Source organism: Cnephaeus nilssonii, assembly GCF_951640355.1.
Source record: "Cnephaeus nilssonii genome assembly, chromosome: 23".
Taxonomy (NCBI): domain Eukaryota; kingdom Metazoa; phylum Chordata; class Mammalia; order Chiroptera; family Vespertilionidae; genus Cnephaeus; species Cnephaeus nilssonii.
Genome location: NC_137094.1, coordinates 15,560,243 through 15,581,858, shown reverse-complemented (window position 1 = coordinate 15,581,858; position 21,616 = coordinate 15,560,243). Strand labels below are relative to the sequence as shown.

Genomic DNA, 21,616 nt, shown 5'->3' with positions numbered 1-21,616 from the left:
CTGCGGCTCTCAAGCCGCGGTTTCCCGCTCTGTTGACTAATGAGTTTGCCGACCACTGCCCTAGGCTGTACTTTTACTATTGCGTCTCCATAACTGTTTTGTAACTGCCATTCTGTACTTCACAATCCCAGCACCTTCTTCATCCACAGCCCAATCTCCCTCCACTCTTGCCTGGGGGTGTTGTTGTTGGTGGTGAATATACTTTTATGGATCTCAGAGAGGAAGGGAGAGAGAGGGAGAGAGAGAGAAACATCAATAAGGAGAGAGAATCATGGATCGGCTGCCTCCTGCACGCCCCACAATGGGGATGGAGCCCGAAACCAGGGCATGTGCCCTGACCGGGAATCGAACCGTGACCTCCTGGTTCATAGGTCATCGCTCAACCACTGAGCCAAGGATGGGCTTGCCAGAGAGTTTTGAACAAAAGGAGAGCCAGATGCTCAGGACTCGCCAGGACCAATTACTCTGACTCCGTGCAGGTGCAGCTGGGCAACAGCAGGTGCAGCCAGGTCATCTCGCTTTGCAGCTGCGGCTGCCAACGCGGGGAAGGCGGGGGAACCCTTGGCAAGACCTCCTCCTGTCCCCCGGGGGGTGGGGTGGGGGGGGGACCGCAGCCCCCAGCGTAGGGATCTGCAGCCCGCAGGCGCGATCCCAGGGCAGCATTCGGCGGCGGCGCCCGCGTGGAGCAGCACCGGTGTCCTAACTAACCCCCCACGCACGCCTCCTTGCAAAGACCCCACGCGAGCCCAGCACCGAGGCGGGGGCACAGGCCCGCGCGCAGGGCGGGACCACCCCCCTCCCAGCCCCGCCTGCGCGCCCTGAGCCCCCAGGCTGAGGACGCATGCGCAGACCGAGGCCCGGGAGCGGGGAAGGTGCGCGAAGGGCGCCTGCGCAGCGAGGGGCGGGGCTTCCGGCCGGCGGAGGCGGGGCCTGCGCACGCGGTGGGCGGGACTTAGGCCGCGACCCTTTCCCGGACTGCGTCCGTGACCCCGAACCCGGCCGTGACCCCCTCTCCGGCGTCCTGTATGGCCCGGCACGTGTTTCTCACGGGGCCCCCAGGTAACCCCGCCTAGTCTGCGCCTCCCGGAGGCTGAGGGGTGCGCATGGGGGCGCGTGCGGGCGTGGGGTGCGCATAGGGGCGTGTGGGGTGGTGGGGGTACGCATGGGGCGCGTGGGGTGCGCATAGGGGCGTGTGGGGTGGTGGGGGTACGCATGGGGCGCGTGGGGTGTGCATAGGGGCGTGTGGGGTGGTGGGGGTGCGCATGGGGCGCGTGGGGTGTGCATAGGGGCGTGTGGGGTGGTGGGGGTGTGCGCGTGGGGCGCGTGGGGTGCGCATAGGGGCGTGTGGGGTGGTGGGGGTGTGCGCGTGGGGTGCGCATAGGGGCGTGTGGGGTGGTGGGGGTGTGCGCGTGGAGTGCGCATAGGGGCGTGTGGGGTGGTGGGAGTGCGCATGGGGCGCGTGGGGTGCGCATAGGGGCGTGTGGGGTGGTGGGGGTGTGCGCGTGGGGTGCGCATAGGGGCGTGTGGGGTGGTGGGGGTGTGCGTGTGGGGTGCGCATAGGGGTGTGTGGGGTGGTGGGGGTGTGCGCATGGGGCGCGTGGGGTGCGCATAGGGGCGTGTGGGGTGGTGGGGGTACGCATGGGGCGCGTGGGGTGCGCATAGGGGCGTGTGGGGTGGTGGGAGTGCGCATGGGGCGCGTGGGGTGCGCATAGGGGCGTGTGGGGTGGTGGGGGGTGTGCGTGTGGGGTGCGCATAGGGGTGTGTGGGGTGGTGGGGGTGTGCGCATGGGGCGCGTGGGGTGCGCATAGGGGCGTGTGGGGTGGTGGGGGTGTGCGCATGGGGCGCGTGGGGTGCGCATAGGGGCGTGTGGGGTGGTGGGTGTGCGCATGGGGGCGCGTGGGTGGGGGCTGCCGGCCTGGGAGCTGGCCATCTCCCTTCTCAGAGAGGGAACTTTCTATGGATCCTGTGAGCGCCCCACGGGGGTCTCCTTGGACTTAGCATTTTCCCCAGGGTCAGCTGTCCCTCCGGGACCCACCTTGGAGGCTGTCTCTGGTCCCGGGAGCCCACTCTGCCTGCGCACAGGGCAGGTCTGACAGCCAGGGACTCAGTGGGGTTTCCTTTCTTCCCTCAGGTGTTGGGAAAACAACTCTGATCCAGAAAGCCAGCGAGGTTTTAAAGTCCTCTGGGGTGCCCGTGGATGGCTTCTACACGCAAGAAGTCAGGCAAGGCGGGAGGAGGATAGGATTCGACGTGGTCACGTTGTCCGGCCTGCGGGGACCTTTGTCCAGAGTGGGGTACTGAGATTTCTTGTCCTGGGTGTTGCCTTCTCCCCGGGCACAGGGTTGAGCCACAGTGCTCTCTTCTACCTTGAAGAATCTCAGGCCCTTGGAATTCTTAGAGCAGTGGTCGGCAAACCGCGGCTCGCGAGCCACCTGCGGCTCTTGGGCCCCTTGAGTGTGGCTCTTCCACAAAATACCACGGCCTGGGCGAGTCTGTTTTGAAGAAGTGGCGTTAGAAGAAGTTTAAGTTTTAAAAATTCGGCTCTCCAAAGAAATTTCCATCATTGGACTGTTGATATTGGGCTCTGTGGACTAATGAGTTTGCCGACCACTGTCTTAGGGGAAGAAAACAGGTTGAAGTCGTCACCTGAAAAACAGTATAAAAATACCGCGTTTCCCTCAGAGCTCATTCCATGGGCTGGTAAGCCCTTCTCACGTGTGATCCTAGTCCCGTTGGTTTCTCACGATGCTTTCCAGGGCTGGTCGGGACAGCAGCTCCCCGGAGCGTGGGGTTGGTCCCACCAGGCCCGTGGCTGATGGTGGGCACACTTAGTGGTAGCCCTGCTCTCAGCTCTGCACACTTCTGCTGTTTGTTTGTTTTGAGAGAGAGAGAGAGAGAGAGAGAAGAAACATCGATCGGTTGCCTCCTGTACGCACCCTGACCAGGGATCAAACCTGAAACCTAGGTGTGTGCCCTGACCAGGAATTGAACCCCCAACCTTCTGATGGACGGGACAATGCTCCCATCCCTGAGCCACCTGGCCAGGGCTGTGGGTGGGTTTAAGGATGACGTAGCCTCGGTGGAAGGTCAGAGGTCAGTGGGGTAGCCACCACCAGATACCCGTGCAGGGGCCTTTCAGCAGGACTCCCTGTCTCCCCAGGGCAGGGCCTCCGCCTGGAACACGGGAGTGCCGGGTCGGGCAGTACGTGGTGGACCTGACCTCCTTCGAGCAGCTGGCGCTTCCGGTCTTGAACGTGAGTGTGGGTTCTGCTCCTGGAGCCCGTCTGTTGCGGTGCATTGTGGGAACTGCTGGCCCTGGACTGCAGGGGCTTTGTGCACAAAAAGAGGCCCGTTCAGCATTTTATAGTTTAAAAGTCTTCAAGCGATCGAGCCTTCATAAGGATCCGCCGCGTAATTTGCTGTCGCTCTGAAGTACAAGTGAATTCCTTGTCACGTAAATTCAGCCCTGGTCCTGCGTGGGCGGGGGCTACACAAGGATGGGAATCCCAGGAGCTGGGGGTCATTGGGGCTCCTGACCCCACCCCTGTTCCTAGTGGGGTTTTTTAAAAATATAGTTTTATTTCAGAGAGGAAGAGAGAGGGAGAGAGAGATAGAAACATCAATGATGAGAGAGAATCATGGATCGGGCTGCCTCCTGCACGCCCCACACTGGGGATCAAGCCTGAAACCCAGGCATGTGCCCTGACCGGGAATCGAACCGTGACCTGGTTCATAGGTCGATGCTCAACCACCGAGCCACGCCGGCCGGACCCTCGTGGGATTCTCAAGGACACGGAGTAAAGTCATCGGAAAGGGGATCCAGGATTTAAAGGGCAACATCCCGCTCACTTCTTTCTTTTAACCAAGACGCCTTTTTCTCTTAATTTTTCCGTCTTTCCACCGACCCTCGTGTTGCAGATTATGAAACACAGCCCTCTGCCTGCAGCACCTGCCCCCCCCTGGCAGACAGGGAGTCTGGTGCCACTCAAAATCGCAAAAGAAGAGGCAGGATTATTAAGAAGGGCTGAGACCGGTCTCGTTGCTCTGAGCCTCAGGCCGTGGGCCCTGCCTGCTTCCTGGGTGTTTATAAACACAGCGTGGCTGCTCCTGGACTGTCCTGGGGGAGGACACATTGCCCCGAGAACCAGGCTGGTCAGGAGTTGGGTTTTCCGGGCGGGACGGTCTCCGGGGCAGAGGAATTTGCAGCGACCTGTCCCGCGTGCACTGGGAGGTGCGCTGTCTTCCAGGGCGTCGCTGACTCCCCGGTGTGACGTCGCTGAGTGACTGGGGCGGGGCCCAGTGACCATCCGTCCTCCCAGGCAGGTGGCGGCGGCAGCCTGGGGCCGAGAGTGTGCGTCATCGACGAGGTGGGGAAGATGGAGCTCTTCAGCGAGCCCTTCGCGCGGGCTGTGCGGCAGACCCTGGCCGCCCCGGGGACTGTGGTCCTGGGCACCATCCCGGTCCCGAAAGGGAAACCGCTGGCCTTCGTGGAGGAAATCCGGAGCCGGGCGGACGTGCAGGTGTTCAGCGTGAGTACAGGCGCCCCCGTGGCCGCAGGCGGAGCGAGTGGGTGACCTGAAACCGCGGGGGCAATCAGTAGACCTTGGCTTTGCATGGCCCTCCTTTTAGCTCTAGGACGGAGGGTGGGGGTGAGTCTCCCTTTTCAGGAATTGACCTCCACTCCCTGTGCAGACTGACCTCAGGGAGGCCGCCAGGCTGGTTCTCAGACGGGGCAGCCTGGATGCTGAGGAGCCCGTACCTTGCACCTGGCTCACCCCTCACACCTGGCTCTCATCCTTGGGTTCCTGGGTCCTACTTCATAGCATACCTCACCCCTCCCGGCCTTGTGGGCTCTTCTAGAATCAGCATGTCAAACTCAAAGGCTAACACAGGCCAAACAAACAAGGCATGCGGCCCGTGGGCCGTGAGTTTGACATGCTCGTTCTAGACCATTGACTGCGGGAGGCATGAAGGGAGGAAAGGGACTCCGAGCCCCTCCTGCTTCCTCCCGCAGGTCACCAAGGAAAACAGGAACCACCTCTTGCCGGATATTGTGAGGTGCGTGCAGAGCGGCAGGAAATGAGCGATGGGCTCGCCCGCCCAGCAGCCCTGCCCGCGGGCACTGGGCCCCGGGCGCTGAGCCCTGTGGGCTTCCGCAGGGAAAGCCTGCAGCTGTTTCCCATTAAGGGGTCAGAGGGCGAGGGGGCCTGAACGCCGGCCCGCGCAGGACTGGTCACGGCCGTGCGTATCACGCGGGCTGTTTATTCCCTCTGCAGTCGTGCGTCTGATTGGGGTGAATTCCGAGATGAGGACGGTTCCCGCACCAGATGGGATCCCATGTGAGGCTGGTGAATGTGGGGGGGAGGGGGGTGCTGCCTCAGCCATTCTGCACTTCACGGACGTGAAACCCAGGTGCGCCTGCATCTCGTGCCGCCTGAAGGGAGAAGTTATTTGGTTTTTAAAAAGGATTATTTTGAAAGAAGAGCATTTCAGCCCTCCCCCCACCATTGTTTACTGTTTCCCTGTTTGCTTATCACTTTATGAAATAAAAAGGAGCGCGATGGCTGCAGACACGGGGTCCTTGTGTGGAGGGATGCCCAGCGTGGAGCGGGCCCCTTGGTGCTCAGGAGGTGTGGGCGGGGTCAGGGGTCAGACCAGGGCTCCACTTCAGCCAGGTCCTTAAACCTTTCTGTGCCTCGTTTCCCGTTCTGAAAACGGGGAAATGGGTCGTCACAGGGCGGCTGTGGCCACCGTGGAAGGGAACCCCATTAGCTGCTTGGTCCCCGGGGAGCCCAGGGCCGGGCTGGGCTGTCAGATGGCGGTGGAGAGTGAGGGACAGCCCGCAGCCGGCATGGGGGAGACGCTGATCCCCGGAATCGGAGGGCAACTGCCCTGGAGTGGTCGGTGCACTGGTGTGATTCAGTTCCGTGTCTTTAGGTGATTGCTGGTGAAGATCTAGGAATTTTTGGGATTTTTTTTAGCAATTAGCATTAGCTATGAACCTGGCCGGCGTCAATGCTGGGTGTGCAGTGAGGAAATGTGTACGAATGTTTTCACTTTAAGTGTTTCTAAGTATTGCTCTTCCGAAGGGAGGTTCCCCAGTGAGTGATGGGTCCCTCAGGGTGTGGGACCCGCCCCTCCAGCGGCAGGAAGCGGCCTGCAGCTCGGCCCGGGGGCACCGGGTGGGGAAGTCCCAGGATCGGCCCAAAGGCTCCTCCCAGGAAAGGGCTCATTTTAAGAAATGACAGCAGTTTCGGCAGAACGCAAAGAACTGGAGACAGCAGTCACTATAAACCCTTTAATTCCAAAAAATAGGCGTGTGCAGGTGGCCCGGGACCCGGGGCGGGGGGGGGGGGGGGGGGGGGGGACTCCTTGGCCTGGGGAACAATCGTGCATCCCGTGAGGATCGGGCCGGCTGCCTTTGGGACGCCGCTCTGGCGTGTGGGGCACCGCGTCCCTCCCCGACAGTGTCCGTCCGCCCGGACTGCACGTCCAGCTCTCCCGCGGGGATGAGGCTGTCACACGGGGCCGTGGACATGGCTGCATGCATGTCACCGGTTCACACGCACCTAACATCGGCATGAACACTACAGAGCAGTGAGAGAGTGTGCGTGGACGTGACCTCCGCGCCTGGGCCCGTGGCTGGCGAGGTGCGGTGGCCGCTAGTCGCTCTTTCTTGGAGGCGGGCGTGTGTGCAAGGCCAGCTGGGCGGCATGCGGGTGTCGGGTTCCCGTCGGGCGGAGAGGGGCGGGTGGGCTCTGCCCTGGCTGTTGGAAGATGGCGCGTGGCTTTTATTTGCATCCAAATTCTGGAGTTTGGGGCCTCGTTCCCGCTGTGGGGCAGCGGGCGGGAGGCCCGGCCCACTGGTTTTGTCCATCGTGCGAGAGGCTGTTCAAGGACCTGAGATCAAGTTCATGTCCACACCAGCTCTCACTCGTCCACAGGGGGGCTCACGTGGGTGAGTGTTGGCTTCCTTAGTTTTGGGGCAGCAGCAGGGAGAGAAAGGAAGGCGGAGCCGTGGGGGACTCGGTCTCTCCCACGGCGGGGCCCCTCCTGGCCCTACTGCTCGTCCGAGGCGCTGTGCTGGGAGGCCGTGTCGTCCAGGCCCATGTCCTCCTGGCTGGCCCTCCGGCAGACCACGCCGAGGCCCGCGGCCAGGCGCCCGCGCGGCTGCCCCTGCTCGGCGGCCTCGGTGGGGTCACACGGCTCGGAGAAGTGCTTCCGGGGAGAAAAGAGAAGCGGGTGGCTCAGCTAACGGGCACGGCCACTGCCAATGCCCGCGCGATGCTGCCCGCCTCACCCTGCTGGCCGCCAGCGGCAGGGGGTGACAGGTGCCCACGCCCGTCCCCAAGGGGAGGGAGGGGGCCTCATCCACCTCCAGTCACTGCCCCGGCCGTGGAGGAGCCTGGGAGCCTACAGTCCGACACGGATGTGCGTGCCCCATGTCTCCCGTGTGCCCCCTGCCCCGGACAGGAGCGCACGGCTGGGTGCCGGGCAGGCGTCTCCGCAGCTGGCTGGAACCCTGCCTGAGCGACAGTCCCTTGGGGGAGTCCTCGGACCTCTCTCTAAAGTGTAAGCAGACAAGTAGGCGGCCACTGGGCTCTGAGCCGACCTCGTGTGGGAGTCGGTGGCGATGGGACCCAGTGCTGACGTGTGCCTGCCTGTCCCCTGCCCCGTCCCTCAGGCAGGGAGTGGTTTGAAGACAACGAGGTGGCTCCTGCTCCCACTGCCGGATGCGGGGGGACATCCCACGTCCGCGCAGGCTCAGGGGGACTGAGCTGTGATACCCGCAGGCCGTGTGCTCACGTGTGTCAGCCTCAGCGCGGCAGAGCCTCCTGTCTGACCTGTCCCTGTCACTTCCGGGGGAGAAGGGGGTCGGGGGCAGCGGGACGGGCCACCAGCCAGGATCCCCGCCCACCCTGGCCCCCTGGGCGCCCCTTACCCTGACGGCCTGGCCGGCCGCCCTGGCCGAGGGGCCGAGCGCCAGGTTGACGCTGCTGGAGGACTGCGTGTCGCTGGTGGTGCCCCCCTCGGCGGCCGAGAGCCCCGAGATGACGAGGGCGCTGGAGAAGCTCCTCTTGCCGAAGAGGAAGCTGAGGGTGGAGCTGCTGGAGGAGCCCAGGCTGGACCGGACCAGCGCCTCCGCCCGCTCGCGCACGCCCAGGTGGCCGGTGGTGGCGGGCGGCGGCTGCGAGTGCAGGGACGCGGCCGAGGCGCGCAGGGAGAGCGGGCTGCCCTCGAGCCGGGGGGCCAGGCCGTGGGCCGACGAGGACGTGGGGAGGAAGGGCTGGCGGCTCTCCAGGATCGGGCCCGACGCGCTCAGGAAGGGCGGCCGTGGGCTCCGCGCCCCGGGGGCCTGGACAGACTGGCTCCTGCCCTTCCTCCGGCCTTCAAAGGAGAGCACGCGGTCGGCACGCGGGTGGGCACCACGTCAGCGCCCGCGCAGGGAGGTGGGTGCCCTGCTCTGCCTGGGCCCCTCGGAGGTCTCCCGGAGAGCTGACCCAGGACGCCCGCAGCCCCACGGCTGGCGGGAGGCATGGGTGGGGGCCGCAGCCAGGGGGAGGGACCCGCCCGTTGGCCAGGACTTTCCTGGTTTTGACACCAAAGTCGCCCGTTCCTGGGAGTCCTGGTCCGACACGCCAGCAGTGTCTCTCACCCTCGGTCACTAACCCCGTTTTGTTCCTGTGCCAAGACCTGGGCACCTGTGCCTCCCACACGCAGTGACAGGTAAGCATGAAAGGGCCACCCCCCCCCCCCCCCCCCGGAGCTGCCTGGCCCGCAGGCCTGGGGTTACCCTCGCTGGGGGGGCGTGGCCGCCTGGTGTGGGGGTCTCACGGGGCCAGGCCCCTCTGCAGAGTCCCTGCCGACTAGTTGGACACGCTCCTCCCGCGGAGGGAGCGGAGGGAGGAAGGGGGCCTGCGAGTGAGGACGGGACAGCGGTGTCCGGGCAGGGCCAGGCATCTGCTGTGGTTCATGCCGCGCGGGCTGTGTCCCGCAGGCTCGGCCGTCACGGCAGATCCGTGCCGCTGCCGCTGAGGGAGGACCACCCGGTGCCCAGCGCATCCAGGGACAGACATTCCGAGCCGCTCTCAGCAACACGTGCTCTGGGGGGGTCCCGGGGCCCCCCAGCCTCTCGCAGCAACCCTGAGTCCCGCTGCACCCACCTGTGTTCCGTGTCCCTTCCCGGGGTGACCAGTGGTGGGTCCCCTCTTTTCCGGGCTGCTCCGTGCCGCCCTCCTGGCCGCCCCCACTCGGGGCGCTGCTGCCGCCTGCAGACGGGGCCCCCCCTCCATCCCCGTCCTCAATGTTGCCGCCTGCACGCTGCTCAGCATGGCAGTCCTTGCGCATCCTGTGATGGAGAGACGCTGCCGGGGTTCTTTCTCCCCAGGACAGTCTAACATCCCCAACGCCCCCACCACGTCCACGCCAGGAGGAGCTGCACGCCTGGGTGGCAGGCGGACAGAGGGCTCTGGTCCCCAGATCTCAGTCTAATGAAGGAAACCCCCCGCACCCGGACCCGTGAGCTCCGGCCTCAACCTTCCACAGAACCTCAGCTCTGAGCTGGAGAAGGACATGGGCCACATTCAGACAGAACTTCCTAGAATTCACTCCAGCTAACCAGGGACCGCCCGGCTGGTGTGGCTCAGTGGTCGAGTGTTGACCTGTGAACCAGGAGGTCATGGTCATATTCCAGGTCAGGGCACATGCCTGGGTTGAGGGCTCGATCCCCAGTAGGGTGTGTGCAGGAGGCAGCTAATTGATCCTCTAATCATTGATGTTTCTGTCTCCCTCTCCCTAATCAATAAAAATAGAGGAAAAAATAAAAAACCACCACCAGTGACTGACACAACCAGGGGAGGAGACTGACTGACAGGTGAATGCTGGCCCCCTGGCCTGGTGCCTGAGGCAGGTGGGGGTCCTAAGGACCCCGAACCTCTGCAGCTGCGAGCGCTCACGCAGGCGCTCAGCGTGGGGCCGTGGGAGGAAACAGACGCCCATCTGGCTGAGCTGCTCCCCGACCGGCCCTGCGACTGCTGATTGCGACGCGCGATCTGTAGGTGGCACGTGGGGATGGTGGCCGTAACCACATGAGAACGTGGCCGGGAAATTACAGCTGGAAGCCGAGCTCTCGTGCCGGCCCCGTCTCCACCATCCCGGTGACGGTGTGGGGCCGGGACCTACCTGAGCCACTTGGTCCGGAACCAGGCCCTGATGCCGTCCAGCGTGACGGGGCCGCACCAGAGGCCCCGCAGCTGCCGGTGGGTGCCCAGGTAGGAGGTGGTCAGCGGGGAGACGTACATGGGGTAGCCCAGGGGCTGGTCGCAGGAGGAGCAGATGAGGTTGCGCAGCACCTGCCGGTTGTTCTGGATGCTGCCGCGCTCCGGGTTGCGGTTGCGCAGGAAGATGAGCTCCTGCTGCTGCCCGGCCCACAGGCCCCGCACGCACTCCTTGTTCACCTGCGGGCGGGCGGGAGGAGGGAGAGCAGGTGTGGGGGGGCTCCGCCCTGGACCCACCTGCAGCCAGAGCAGGGCGCCGGTTTGATACCCATGATGCACCGCTTTGGCCAGAGCTGTCTGTGCCCGGGCACCGTGGCAGGCCTGCCCGGGGGAGCGATGCCACTCGGGGCAAACGCAGAGCAAAGGAGAGGAGGTGAGTGTGTGTTTCGGCCAGTGGCCAGTGGTTGGAAGCTCATGAAAGGAAGAGCCCTTGAGAAGGAAGTTCTCGTGCCCAGGAGTAGTTCTGAGAGAAAGATCTGGAATTTTAGAGGATAAGAAAGTTCTCTCTCCCCCTCCCTGCCCCCCGTCTTAGAGCAGTGGTCGGCAAACTCATTAGTCCACAGAGCCAAATATCCACAGGACAACGACTGAAATTTCTTTGGAGAGCCGAATTTTTTAAACTTAAACTTCTTCAAACGCCACTTCTTCAAAATAGACTCGCCCAGGCCGTGGTATTTTGTGGAAGAGCCACACTCAAGGGGCCAAAGAGCCGCATGTGGCTTGCAAGCCGCAGTTTGCCGACCACAGTCTTAGAGAAAGGGAGTAGGGGAGAGAGAAACATCCATGATGAGAGAGAATCATGGATCAGCTGCCTCCTGCACGCCCCACACTGGGGATCCAGCCCGCAACCCGGGCATGTGCCCTGACCGGGAATGGAACCGTGACCTCCTGGTTCATAGGCCGATGCTCAACCACTGAGCCACGCCGGCCGGGCTTTAAAAACAAGTAGATGCGCCTCTACCAGGACTTGCCGAAGCCCTCGCCTGCGCACTGGTCGTGGGAGGCGGGAGCGGCCGCTCTGAGACTGTGTCCCTGAACAGACGTCCGTGCCAGCCCCTCCTGCGGCTCACCCCCCGGGCCGGCAGCCGGGACCCTGCTCGGTACCTTGATCACCTTGAAGCTGAGGAAGCTCCGGTGCAGCATGATGACCTTGTACTCGTCGGCGCCCTCGTCCACCACGTGCCGCAGGGTGAGCAGCTCCGCCCTGTTGGCGAGCACCGCGCCCCGCCAGGCCGGGTCGCCCTCGTGGCAGATGACCACCGTCTGCTCGAAGGACCGGATGGCCTCGAAGAGGACCGCGGGGTCCTCGTACTCGTCGGGGCAGGTGAACTGGTCCTGCGGGGAGGACGGGGCTGAGGTTGGGGGACGCGGCCAGGACCCGCGCGGCTGGTCCACTCCCAGGCCTCACCCCTGCTCTTTGGACCCTGAGCTGGACAGAGGACACCTCGTCCCGCTGTCCCGATCGCTGGACCTGCCGGGGAAGAGCTGCGTGCTCACGTCCCGGGACTTCCCAGGACCGTGGGGGCACCTCTTGTTGGTCCTCTTCTCTAGCCAACTCCCCCCCACCCCCCCATCCTCGTCAGCATCCCCACCCCTAACCGCTCTGCAGGGCAACCTGCGGCTGGCCCGGTCAGGAGCCTGCGGGCTGCCTCGGTGCTCCGTCCCCGAGTCACAAAGCCCCTCGTGAATGTCTCCCCGAGGAAGGGGACCGCGTTCTCAGAGCTAATTCCTCTCACGCAGCTTCGGGCTGGTCCTTCTAAAGGAGGTGCTGACCTGGTGGAGCTTGAGGGCCATCCTGATGGCCGGCGCCACCACCTTCTGCAGCAGGTCCATGTCGGCGAACACCCACTCGTCCCGGGCGGCGACCCGGAAGTCGCCCTTGAAGAGGGCGTGGAGGCCGTGCAGGAAGGAGTCCAGGCTGCAAGACAGGGTTTCTCAAGGTGTGTCCGTCAGAGCTGCGTCACGGTCACGTCGGGATGTGTCCCGGCCACCCTTCCGTGCACAGGACGCCGCTCAGCCACCTGAGCCGCACCGGCCGGGGCAATCATCTGTCGTTCTTTAACATTAACACACACACCATGAGCCGCTCATACTTTCCACATAACTATACTAAATAACACATAAGCGAACGGAATCCATCGTTACAGGAAACATAACGTATCATGACCACGTACAGCTTATCTTAGGATTGTAAGGACGTGGGAAATGATTGAACATTTCATTCATAGATTTAAGAAGGAGAAGATCACCGGGACCTGTGCCCCAGATTTTGAAAGACTTCACCTTCTTCCCTGATAATGTCATAACATGGGAATGGCTCCTAAAAACCGGCATCTCACGAAAATGGGAGGAGCATAGAAGTGGGCAGGCAATTCACAGAGAGAACGTGATGGGCCAATAAACATGGAGAAAGAGCCTCCAGCCCTCGCTAGTAATGCTGGAAATACAAAGGGAGGAAGATGGAGACGCGGGATCTTACCCACGTGACTAGGAAATGAGAAGGCTGACATGCCCGGGGTCGGTGCGGCTGTGACACAACACCCCTGGAGAGCGTCCCAACTGGGGCAGCCTTTTTGGGGACCACTTTTGCTGGCTCTCTTAACACGACGCTTGGAAATCGTTTGAGCTCCGGAATCAATTCTTTGCAAGCCCACCCATGCGTTGAACTCTAGCATATGAAATGCAGGGCACAGCTGTTGGGTTGAAGCAGAGGTGGGAGCCCTGGGGGGGGGGGGGAGCGGGCTCTAGCCTCCCTCACACGGTGGGCCTCCCGCCCCCACGATCTACCCAAGAAGTCAGAACCTCAGGGATCCGAACACTGGCCTGGGGCAACGTGGACAATCAGTTACCTCCTGCAAGTCACCCCTGCACTGAGAATGCAGGGCGGGGCTTACAGGGGTGGGGCCCCCGGAAAGCGAGCCTCCCCCCAGACCACTGCATGGCTCCCAGATTGATCTCATGGCCGCGTTTGGAACGAGCGGGGCTGTCACAGAGTATTAGGAGCTGTTTGAAACCCCGGAAATCCCATCCAAACAAGGCTTGGAAAGCAGCTGGAACGCACGGTGCTTAATCAGGGAAAATAAATAAAGCCGGGCAAGCAAGAAACACCTGGTCGGGGACCTCGGAGGAAGCCACGCAAAGAGCCGGCTCGAGGAACCTTGGGAAATCGCTTAGCTCAGCCTGAAAGAGCGAAACCTCTGCGGCCTTTTGTTTGCAATCTGTACAGGAAATCTGAAATTTCTAGAAACCTTCGAATGGAGCGAGGTGCAGATCACGGCCGGGGCGCTGTGACTCCAGCCGTGACCCCTGTGAATGCAAGGTCAAGGGCTCCGCTGTGAGGCAGGGATCAGACCTGAGTGACAGGGCGAGAGGCCGAAAGGGTCAGGGGAGCGTCACTTTGCTTTTGTTCTTGAAGAAGAGAAACTTTGGCTGTTTTCACGCAGAGAGAGCAGGGCCTGTCATTCACCAGGCAGAGCAGGGTGCAGACCGGAGCAGGGACGTGAGAGACGGCAGGAGGAAAGGAACATGGATTGAGCAGGGACCTTGGCGGCTTTCACATGCATGATCCCCTCTCATCTGCCCAGCAAACCTGCACGGACCCTGCAACACAGACGCCCAGGGTTCCGGGGTCTGAGCTGTTCCCCGTTAATGCCGTGTCCAAACCTAACGCTCGAAGAGATCCCTGAGCCGTCTGTCGCAGGCCCGACAGGGTTGCTGTGGAGGGACTGTCTGAAAGACGAGTGAGCAGCCCATGTGCAAAGTAAAGTGATGGAAAAGGCTGTCAGAGCTAAGCCATGCCGGTGCCTGTCCAGCCCCCGGCTCCCCGCGTACCTGAGCGCCATGCTGTGCGCGGCCGTGCCCAGCGCTCTCCTCCCCAGGATGCAGAGGGCGAAGGCCAGGGTCACCAGCGGGGAGTCCTCGTCGCTGTCCAGGGTCTGCGAGGCCTGAAAGAGCAGGGGATGTGACTTCCCGTCACCGCTGCCCGCCAGCGCCACAGCGTCACCCCGGGGAGGACCGGGGCACAGGAGGTCCGCGCAGCCTCCCCCGTGAGGGGCTCTGGGCCCTGCTTCCTGCCTGAAGTCGTTTCTCAGGGGCTGACATGCCAAGGGGACTCCAGGGAGGGAGAAGCTGGCATGTGGCCTGCTGACCTCATCGCCGGGAAGTGTGCATGTGGCCCCTCAGGCCATGAAGATGGTCAGGGATTAGAGTCAGCCGAACGCCCACCTTCCCCCCGTCCGTGCCCACCTCACCCCGTCCGTGCCCACCTTCCCCCCGTCCGTGCCCACCTTCCCCCGTCTGTGCCCACCTTCCCCCGTCCGTGCCCACCTTCCCCCCGTCCGTGCCCACCTTCACAATGTCTGTGCCCACCTTCCCCCCGTCCGTGCCCACCTTCCGCCCGTCCGTGCCCACCTACACAATGTCTGTGACCACCTTCCCCCCGTCCGTGCCCACCTTCCCCCCGTCCGTGCCCACCTTCCGCCCGTCCGTGCCCACCTACACAATGTCTGTGACCACCTTCCCCCCGTCCGTGCCCACCTTCCCCCCGTCCGTGCCCACCTTCCCCCCGTCCGTGCCCACCTTCCCCCCGTCCGTGCCCACCTCACCCCGTCTGTGCCCACCTTCCCCCGTCCGTGCCCACCTTCACACTGTCCAATGCAAAGAGGCTTTTCTGTTCTCCCTCTGATGAGAGCCACTGAACTGACCGTGAGTCCACAATCAGCAACTAAGTTACTCGACTCGTCCAGAGTCGGCTCTAAACGGCAGGAGGGGACGGGCAGAGGGCACTGAAGGCCCAAGTATCTTTCACAAGAAAAGTGAAACGAATGATCTCAGGAACCCGCTGAGGAGAGGAGAGCCGTCGGGAACAGCAGAGAATCTCGACAGAGGCCCCTGTGGTTCCAATGAGCTCCCTGCCAAAAGGCGAGCGCCTGGCCTGGAGGAGTAAACTGAGGCCGGAAATGGAAATCCGGGCCCTGAGCCTGAGCCTGGACCACAGGGCGACGGCCGTCAGGGTCCCCCTCGGAGCTCCGGCCGCTGAGTCCCCCCATTGCTAACACTGACCAGACGCCAGTCCTTTCCCTCCTCTATTTTATTCGTCTACCACAGAGGACGGGAGGGACTGCTGTACAGTTTTCCTCGTTCACTTTAAAAAACCCAAACGTGTTATTGATTTCAGAGAGGAAGGGACAGAGAGAGAAACCTCAGTGATGAGAGAGAGTCATGGATCGGCTGCCTCCCGCACCCCCCTCACTGGGGATGGAGCCCGCAACCCGGGCATGTGCCCTGACCGGGAATGGAACCGTGACCTCCTGGGTCATAGGTCGACGCTCAACCACGGAGCCACGCCGGCCGGGCAGTTTTCCTGTTTTTTTCCCACTTATAGTCAAGGCCCCAGTTCCCCCCGCTCCTCCCGCCCGCCCCCCCCCCCCCACACACACACACCTCCTGTGTCCTCCGCGCGCAGTGCTGGATCCACTCGAGGTAGACGCTGCAGAAGCTGGCCCGCGTGACGCCCTGGAGACACGGCACGTAGTCCTCGTCGATGTTGACGTTGAACACGGCGAGGTCGCGCTCGACGTGATGCCACTTGGCCAAGGGCTGCAGCGCCGTGCGGAGGGGCTCGCTTTTGATCCAGGAGAGGAGCTTGGGGGACGTGACCAGGTAGTAGACGATGCTCTGCGGAGAGAGACGAGGTCTGAGCCCTCGCGGCCGCTCCGAAGCCGGAAGACGTGTTCGTCATCGGAGCTCCCGAAGCCAACGGCTGTCAGAGAAGCAGGAGACGCAGGATTGCCACGTGTGTCCCGTGTTTCCCGCGGGGGTTAGTGACAGCCCACGGGAGACAGTCCCAGCCTTCCCTAAGGGCTCCTGCGGGGAGGAGGGGAGGGGAAGAAAGGATGTCACAGATGGACAAGGACGACTCCGGGGGAGAGAGGACAGCCAGCCCTCTCCTGGCTGAGCCGCACGCGGGACCCTGGCTTCTGTGGGCGCCAGGCTGTGCCGATCCGCGGGGACAGGCAGACCCTCCCCCAGGCCCTGCCACGCAGTGTTTGACGGACTAAAACAGCGAAGCTGCACCTGGCCAGCGTGGCTCCGTGGTTGAGCATCGACCTAGGAACCAGGAGGTCACAGTTCGATTCCCCGTCAGGGCACAGGCCCGGGTTGCGGGCTCGATCCCCGGTGTGGGGCGTGCAGGAGGCAGCGGATCAGTGATTCTCTCTCATCATTGATGTTTCTATCTCTCTCTCCCTCTCCCTTCCTCTGAAGTCAATAAAAACATATTTTTAAAACATAGGTCGGCTCCAAGTTACAAGCAAATGAGGAGGCTCTGTGACCGTGGCCAGAGTGACCGCGTCTCGGCTGACAGTTACCGGGGAAAGCAGGGTGTCTGTCCACACATCTGGCTCCAGCCCACATCTGGTCTCGTTTCCCCAGTAAGTCCTAATCACGTGTCCCCGACAGGAATAACAAACAAATCAAAAGACGATCGTGTAGCTTTCCACTAATTTCCAAGGACTTAAAATAACCTCCACGGATGAAGTCAGACTAGTTAACGAGGACTTTGACCTCCAGAGGTCAAAACTCCTTCCTGTAGTTCTGGCAGAATCCTACAGCGCTGACTGGAGTGTGACCCCAGCCGTGTGCTCAGCTTTCCCGGGCGAGGGGACTGGGGACCGTCCCTCTCACCAGGAGAAGAGGGGACCACGCCAGCTGGTTGCAAACCGTACCCCATTTCCACTTCATTTAGGCAGAAATTCCGTCCAGGACACGAATGGTGTGAAACCCCCCCGAACCTGTCAGAAGGAGATGGACAAGCCGCTGAGTGAAATTGACAAGAACCAACTGTGAGTGAGAACCGATTGCGTAGACCCCGAGCCGGGCTGGAGGCAGGACCCCTTCCGAATGAACGCCCCGCAGCGGGCGGGATCCTCCGGCCCCTCCTTTTAATTGCAGATCAGCGCATCCTCTCCGGCACTCACCCCCACGGGTCCCTGTGCGCTCAGCGGCGGGGCCAGCGACAAGCCCGTCTCCTTTGTCCAGAAAGAACGGCACCAGGACCCAGGCGCCCCAGGAAGCCGCGCCCGGACCCACAGGAGGGTTTCAGACCCGAGCGAACGGAGAGATGGCGGGGACCCAGGGGACCCTCCAGCCCGGCGAGGAAATGACTTCAGATAGATTGATGGAGGGCCAGGAGCTGACCGGTCCATGAGGAGATCAAACAGCCCTTGTGTGTAAAGGAATCAGCCTACGCTTCCCTCCCGCTCCGATCTGCCTGCCAATAAACAACGGAACAGAGAAGAACACGGAACCCGTGAAAGTTGTGGCAACTGAGAGCCACAAAGGCGACGGCGGCGAGCCAGGAGCCAAAGAAGAGGCGATTCCTCACTTTTCACCCCACAACGCTGCCCCCCGAGACCTGGGTCCCGAGTGGCCTCACTGTGAAGGTGGTGAGAACGAACCACGTATGTTTTAAAGACTCCACCATGGAAAAGGGCGCCACAGCATTCCTGGTGGCGATCACGTCGGGGTGTGACACGAGCTACTTAACCTCTGACCTCACAGCCTGTCTTCTATTTCCTGTCAATGTCAGCACACGCTGGGGCTCCCCGGGGCAGCCCCTCCAAATTTCCAACTGCCCTCTTTGAGTGGGTGAACCCCTGACCCTCCGCGCCTGGGCTTTCTGTCCTGTGTTTCCTCGTTGCTGCCTCAGCCCCGGCTGGCAGGGAGTTTGGGGTCTCAGGTGAATGGGTGTCCTCGCTTGGGGTGGCTGTGAAACGTGGACGCTCTGAGGACGCTCCCGCCATGCAAAGTGCTCCCTCAGAACAGGAGCCACCCCAGGGCCGTTCCGAGCAGCGGCTGACCCGCGGGCCCCCCTGGGGAAACACCTTCGCCCCCCAGCTGTCATCCTGCCACCCGGGTCAAGTCTCTCTCTCGTCCTCCAGGGAACTGGGTCCAAACCGGCCCGTTTTCCGAGCTGAATAAGCCTTGGGCAGACGTGAAGAAGTCATGCTGGTAATGGTAAAGGGGAAATGTGCAGGGCATCCACATCCACACCTGTAACCTGTACACGGCTGGGTAATGTTTTCAGGACGCTGCAATTCACCACCACCAGCGTTACCATAACCGGAGCTGTGTGAGAAGCCACACAGCCCGGCCGGCGTGGCTCAGTGATTGAGCATCCGCCTCTGACCCAGGAGGTCACGGTCCGATTCCAGGTCAGGGCACATGCCCAGGTGGCAGACTCGATCCCCAGTGTGGGGCGTGCAGGAGGCAGCCGATCCATGGTTCTCTCTCATCATTGATGTCTCTCTTTCTCTCTCCCTCTCCCTTCCTCTCTGACATCCATAAAAATATATTTAAAAAAGAAGCGGACCACCTGTTAGAACCTGACTCCGGGCCGGGACTCAGGCTAGGCCGCAGCCCTCGAGGATTTTCACAGCCCGCTGGCCCCGCGGCGGTACCTTGACGTAGTAGCGGATGAGGGCCCTGCGCAGGTCGAACACCTGCAGCATGGTGGCCGCGTTGTTGTCCAGGACGCTGTAGCCCTCCAGGATGTACTGCGTCCGCGTGACCTCCCAGGTGAGCCAGCGCAGGTGGAAGGCGGCGTTGCAGGACAGCAGGTGGGGCAGGTGGCCGGGCTGGCAGCAGCAGCAGCCCTGGTCGTCCTCGTCGCCCTCCATGATGGCCTCCACCTCCCTCTGCTGGCAGTAGGTTCCTGGCAGAGCAAGGGGGCATGAGTTTTATACAGAGGCCGGGGTTGCGGGGGAGATGGGGGCCTATGCTGAGAAGGGTCTTCCCTCCTGCCTTTTTTAAATTATTGATTTCAGAGAGGAAGGGAAAGGGGGAGAGAGAAGCATCAATGGTGAAAGAGAATCATTGATCGGCTGCCTCCTGCACAGCCCCCCACTGGGGATGGAGCCCACAACCCAGGCCTGTGCCCTGACCGGGAATCGAACCGCGACCTCCTGGGTCAGAGGTCGACGCTCAATCGTTGAGCCACACCGGCCGGGCCCTCTTGCCTTTTTTGAGGGAAGATGACCGCCTATAACTGGGTGAAGGCAGCCGGGCCCCGCTCCCTGACTCCCATCCTACCAGCCAGGCGTGCGGTCCTTCCGCGTTCGAGGGGACTTCCTTTCAAGCTTTATGCGACAACTCAAGGCACCTACTCCCAGCCTCACCCACACCAGGCGGTCCTCACCCCGGAACTCCAGCCCCCGGAGCTGGAAGGTGACCAGGCCGTTCCCGACCTCGATCAGGTGGACGAAGGCGTTGAGGTAGTCGGAGGCCAGGATGAAGCAGTCGCCGGAGCCGTAGTTCCCCCAGCGGCCGAGGACCAGGTCTCCGCAGAGGGACTCCTGCAGGGACCGCGTCAGGTGCTCGTAGAAGATGGAGTTGAGGTTGTTGTCGTCGTTCGCTGAAGACGGACGAGACGTACGCCCGGTGAGTGCTTGCCCCTGTGCCCCAGACCCAGGAGGCAGAGCTGTCATGTGACCAGGGCCGAATCGGACCTTTCCGATGCTTCGCCATCTCAGTGGATGTGGGACCCGCCTGTTTTTCCCTGGACACATGTTCTAGGCCAGTGGTCGGCACATTCATTAGTCAACAGAGCCAATTATCAACAGGACAACGATTGAAATTTCTTTGGAGAGCCAAATTTTTTAAACTTAAACTTCTTCTAACGCCACTTCTTCAACATAGACTCGCCCAGGCTGTGATATTTTGTGGAAGAGCCACGCTCAAGGGGCCAAAGAGCCGCCTGTGGCTCGGGAGCCGCAGATTGTTGACCACGGTTCTAGGCCGTCTCATCTACACAAGTGGACTGAATTCTAATTAAATGCAGAACATCTACAAATCCGTCTCTCCCACTGGGACCCTCCGTCTGAGCTCTAGACCAGCCATCGCCAACCTTTCGGACCTCACGGACCACCGGTTGGCAACCGCTGCTCTAGACCTTATACCCACGTGTCTACTCCTGTGTGTCCCAAATGCCTGACCTTCCACACGTCCCAGGCAGGCCCTCTGTTCCCCGTCTCGGTCAAGGGCACCAACACCCAGTCAGCTGTAACCTCGGGGCCTTTGTTCCCGCTCCTCCACGCACAAGCCTCTCCCTTTTCCTTTCTTCTAACATTTTCCGCATCTTTCTACCTCTCTCCACTTCCAGGACCTCTGCCCTCTTCCCAGCTGCATGATTCTCTCAGGTGGACACCCACACCCGCCAGGTGGGCCGCCTATGTATCTTCTCTATGGCCTTATCTAGTGGATGCTCTACAGCCAGGCCGAGTCGGCTTTTCAAATCCAACAGCTGGACGTTTCAAATCTAACAGCTGGGTGTGCTAAGGCCCTTGATGGTGAATCAGTGCTCTTAAGATAGAGCCGAGATTTCTTCTCTTTTCTTTTAATCCTCACCTGAGGATATTTTTCCATTGATTTTCAGAGAGTGGGAGAGAGAGAGAGAGACAGACAAAACATCGATGTGAGAGAAACACATTGATCAGTAGCCTCCTGCACGAGCCCCAACCAGGGCCCGGGCCAGGGAGGAGCCTGCAACCGTGGTACGTGCCCTTGACTGGAATCGAACCCAGGACCCTTCAGTTCCTAGGCCGATGCTTTATCCACTGAGCCACACTGGCCAGGGCGAGACAAGATTTCTTCCCATCACCTGTCATAGGGTCCCATGTCACTCATCATCCATGTGGGCTGAGCCGTGTCGTGGAGTCTCACGAAGCGTCAGCACACTTAGTTCCTGTGCAGAAGCCTGCCTGACCTCCATTCCATTGGCTTCCTATGATTCTCAGACACTAGACAGAGATGTGAGTCTCTGGAAGTTTTAAAGGAAGGGCCTGATGAGAAATTTAACTTTTGCCTCATTGTTCAAACGATTTGATGTTTAAATAAAACAAAACTACTTAATCCACCCCAAGTGGAGATCTTCTCAGAACACACTGACTGCATATCTGCATCATTAGATTAAAATGAGACAAAGGGATGCACAATTAAAGGCACAGTGCACTCACGACATGGTCCATCTGCCCAGTACCAGTGGCCCTGGAACGTCACCGAGTCCCACAGCTCCTCCCAGAGACAGCTGTACCCACCCCAACGTGCCCTGCCATGGAGTTCAACAGAAAAATAAACCTCTCTCTCCATCTCTTTCCAAATTTCAACTCATGAGCTCCAATTAGTCATGTACACGCAACTCAAATACAGATAATGAGCGCGATACAGTTCTCCCCAAACAACATTTCTGGCGCGGGGGAGAGTGAGGTGGGTAAAAACAGAAGTTAATATTTGCATTCTGATACGAGAAATAAAAAGGAGGCGGAATGATTGCAAATTAGATA

The 21,616-nt window shown here is 61.4% G+C and overlaps 2 protein-coding genes across 17 annotated transcripts in view; one reads left to right on the top strand and one right to left on the bottom strand.

Moving 5' to 3' along the window:
- The first annotated feature begins 923 nt into the window (after positions 1–923).
- On the top strand, positions 924–19,450 carry NTPCR (nucleoside-triphosphatase, cancer-related). Of its 12 annotated transcripts, none has more exons than XR_013813101.1 (7): positions 924–1,059; positions 2,132–2,294; positions 3,161–3,254; positions 4,320–4,529; positions 5,015–5,058; positions 16,570–18,472; positions 19,252–19,450. XR_013813101.1 is itself a non-coding variant. In XM_079763566.1 (7 exons), the coding sequence occupies exons 1-7, from the start codon at positions 1,026–1,028 to the stop codon at positions 17,053–17,055; spliced, it is 717 nt and encodes a 238-aa protein (XP_079619692.1). In that variant the 5' UTR covers positions 924–1,025; the 3' UTR covers positions 17,056–18,725. The 12 variants fall into 12 exon arrangements, 9 of the variants coding, with proteins under 9 accessions (XP_079619692.1, XP_079619694.1, XP_079619688.1 ...); XR_013813103.1 differs by lacking the exon at positions 19,252–19,450 and having other exon boundaries at positions 16,570–18,015; positions 18,218–18,725; XM_079763566.1 differs by lacking the exon at positions 19,252–19,450 and having other exon boundaries at positions 16,570–16,708; positions 17,023–18,725.
- The window catches only part of PCNX2 (pecanex 2), a 62,017-nt gene continuing 46,747 nt past the window's right edge, over positions 6,347–21,616 (bottom strand). Inside the window, exons 25-34 of one of the 5 annotated variants that reach the window (XM_079763558.1) lie at positions 19,474–19,689; positions 18,737–18,990; positions 15,720–15,953; positions 14,109–14,221; positions 12,051–12,195; positions 11,382–11,612; positions 10,183–10,457; positions 9,165–9,349; positions 7,943–8,388; positions 6,347–7,218 (exon numbers count right to left, since the gene is read on the bottom strand). In XM_079763558.1, the coding sequence (XP_079619684.1) occupies positions 7,060–7,218; positions 7,943–8,388; positions 9,165–9,349; positions 10,183–10,457; positions 11,382–11,612; positions 12,051–12,195; positions 14,109–14,221; positions 15,720–15,953; positions 18,737–18,990; positions 19,474–19,689 (2,258 nt within the window). In that variant the 3' untranslated portion in view covers positions 6,347–7,059. Of the gene's footprint in view, positions 7,219–7,942; positions 8,389–9,164; positions 9,350–9,780; positions 10,458–11,381; positions 11,613–12,050; positions 13,878–14,108; positions 14,222–15,719; positions 15,954–18,736; positions 18,991–19,473; positions 19,730–21,616 lie in introns of those variants that run through there. The other 4 variants (XM_079763557.1, XM_079763560.1, XM_079763559.1 and 1 more) reach the window with 4 other exon arrangements.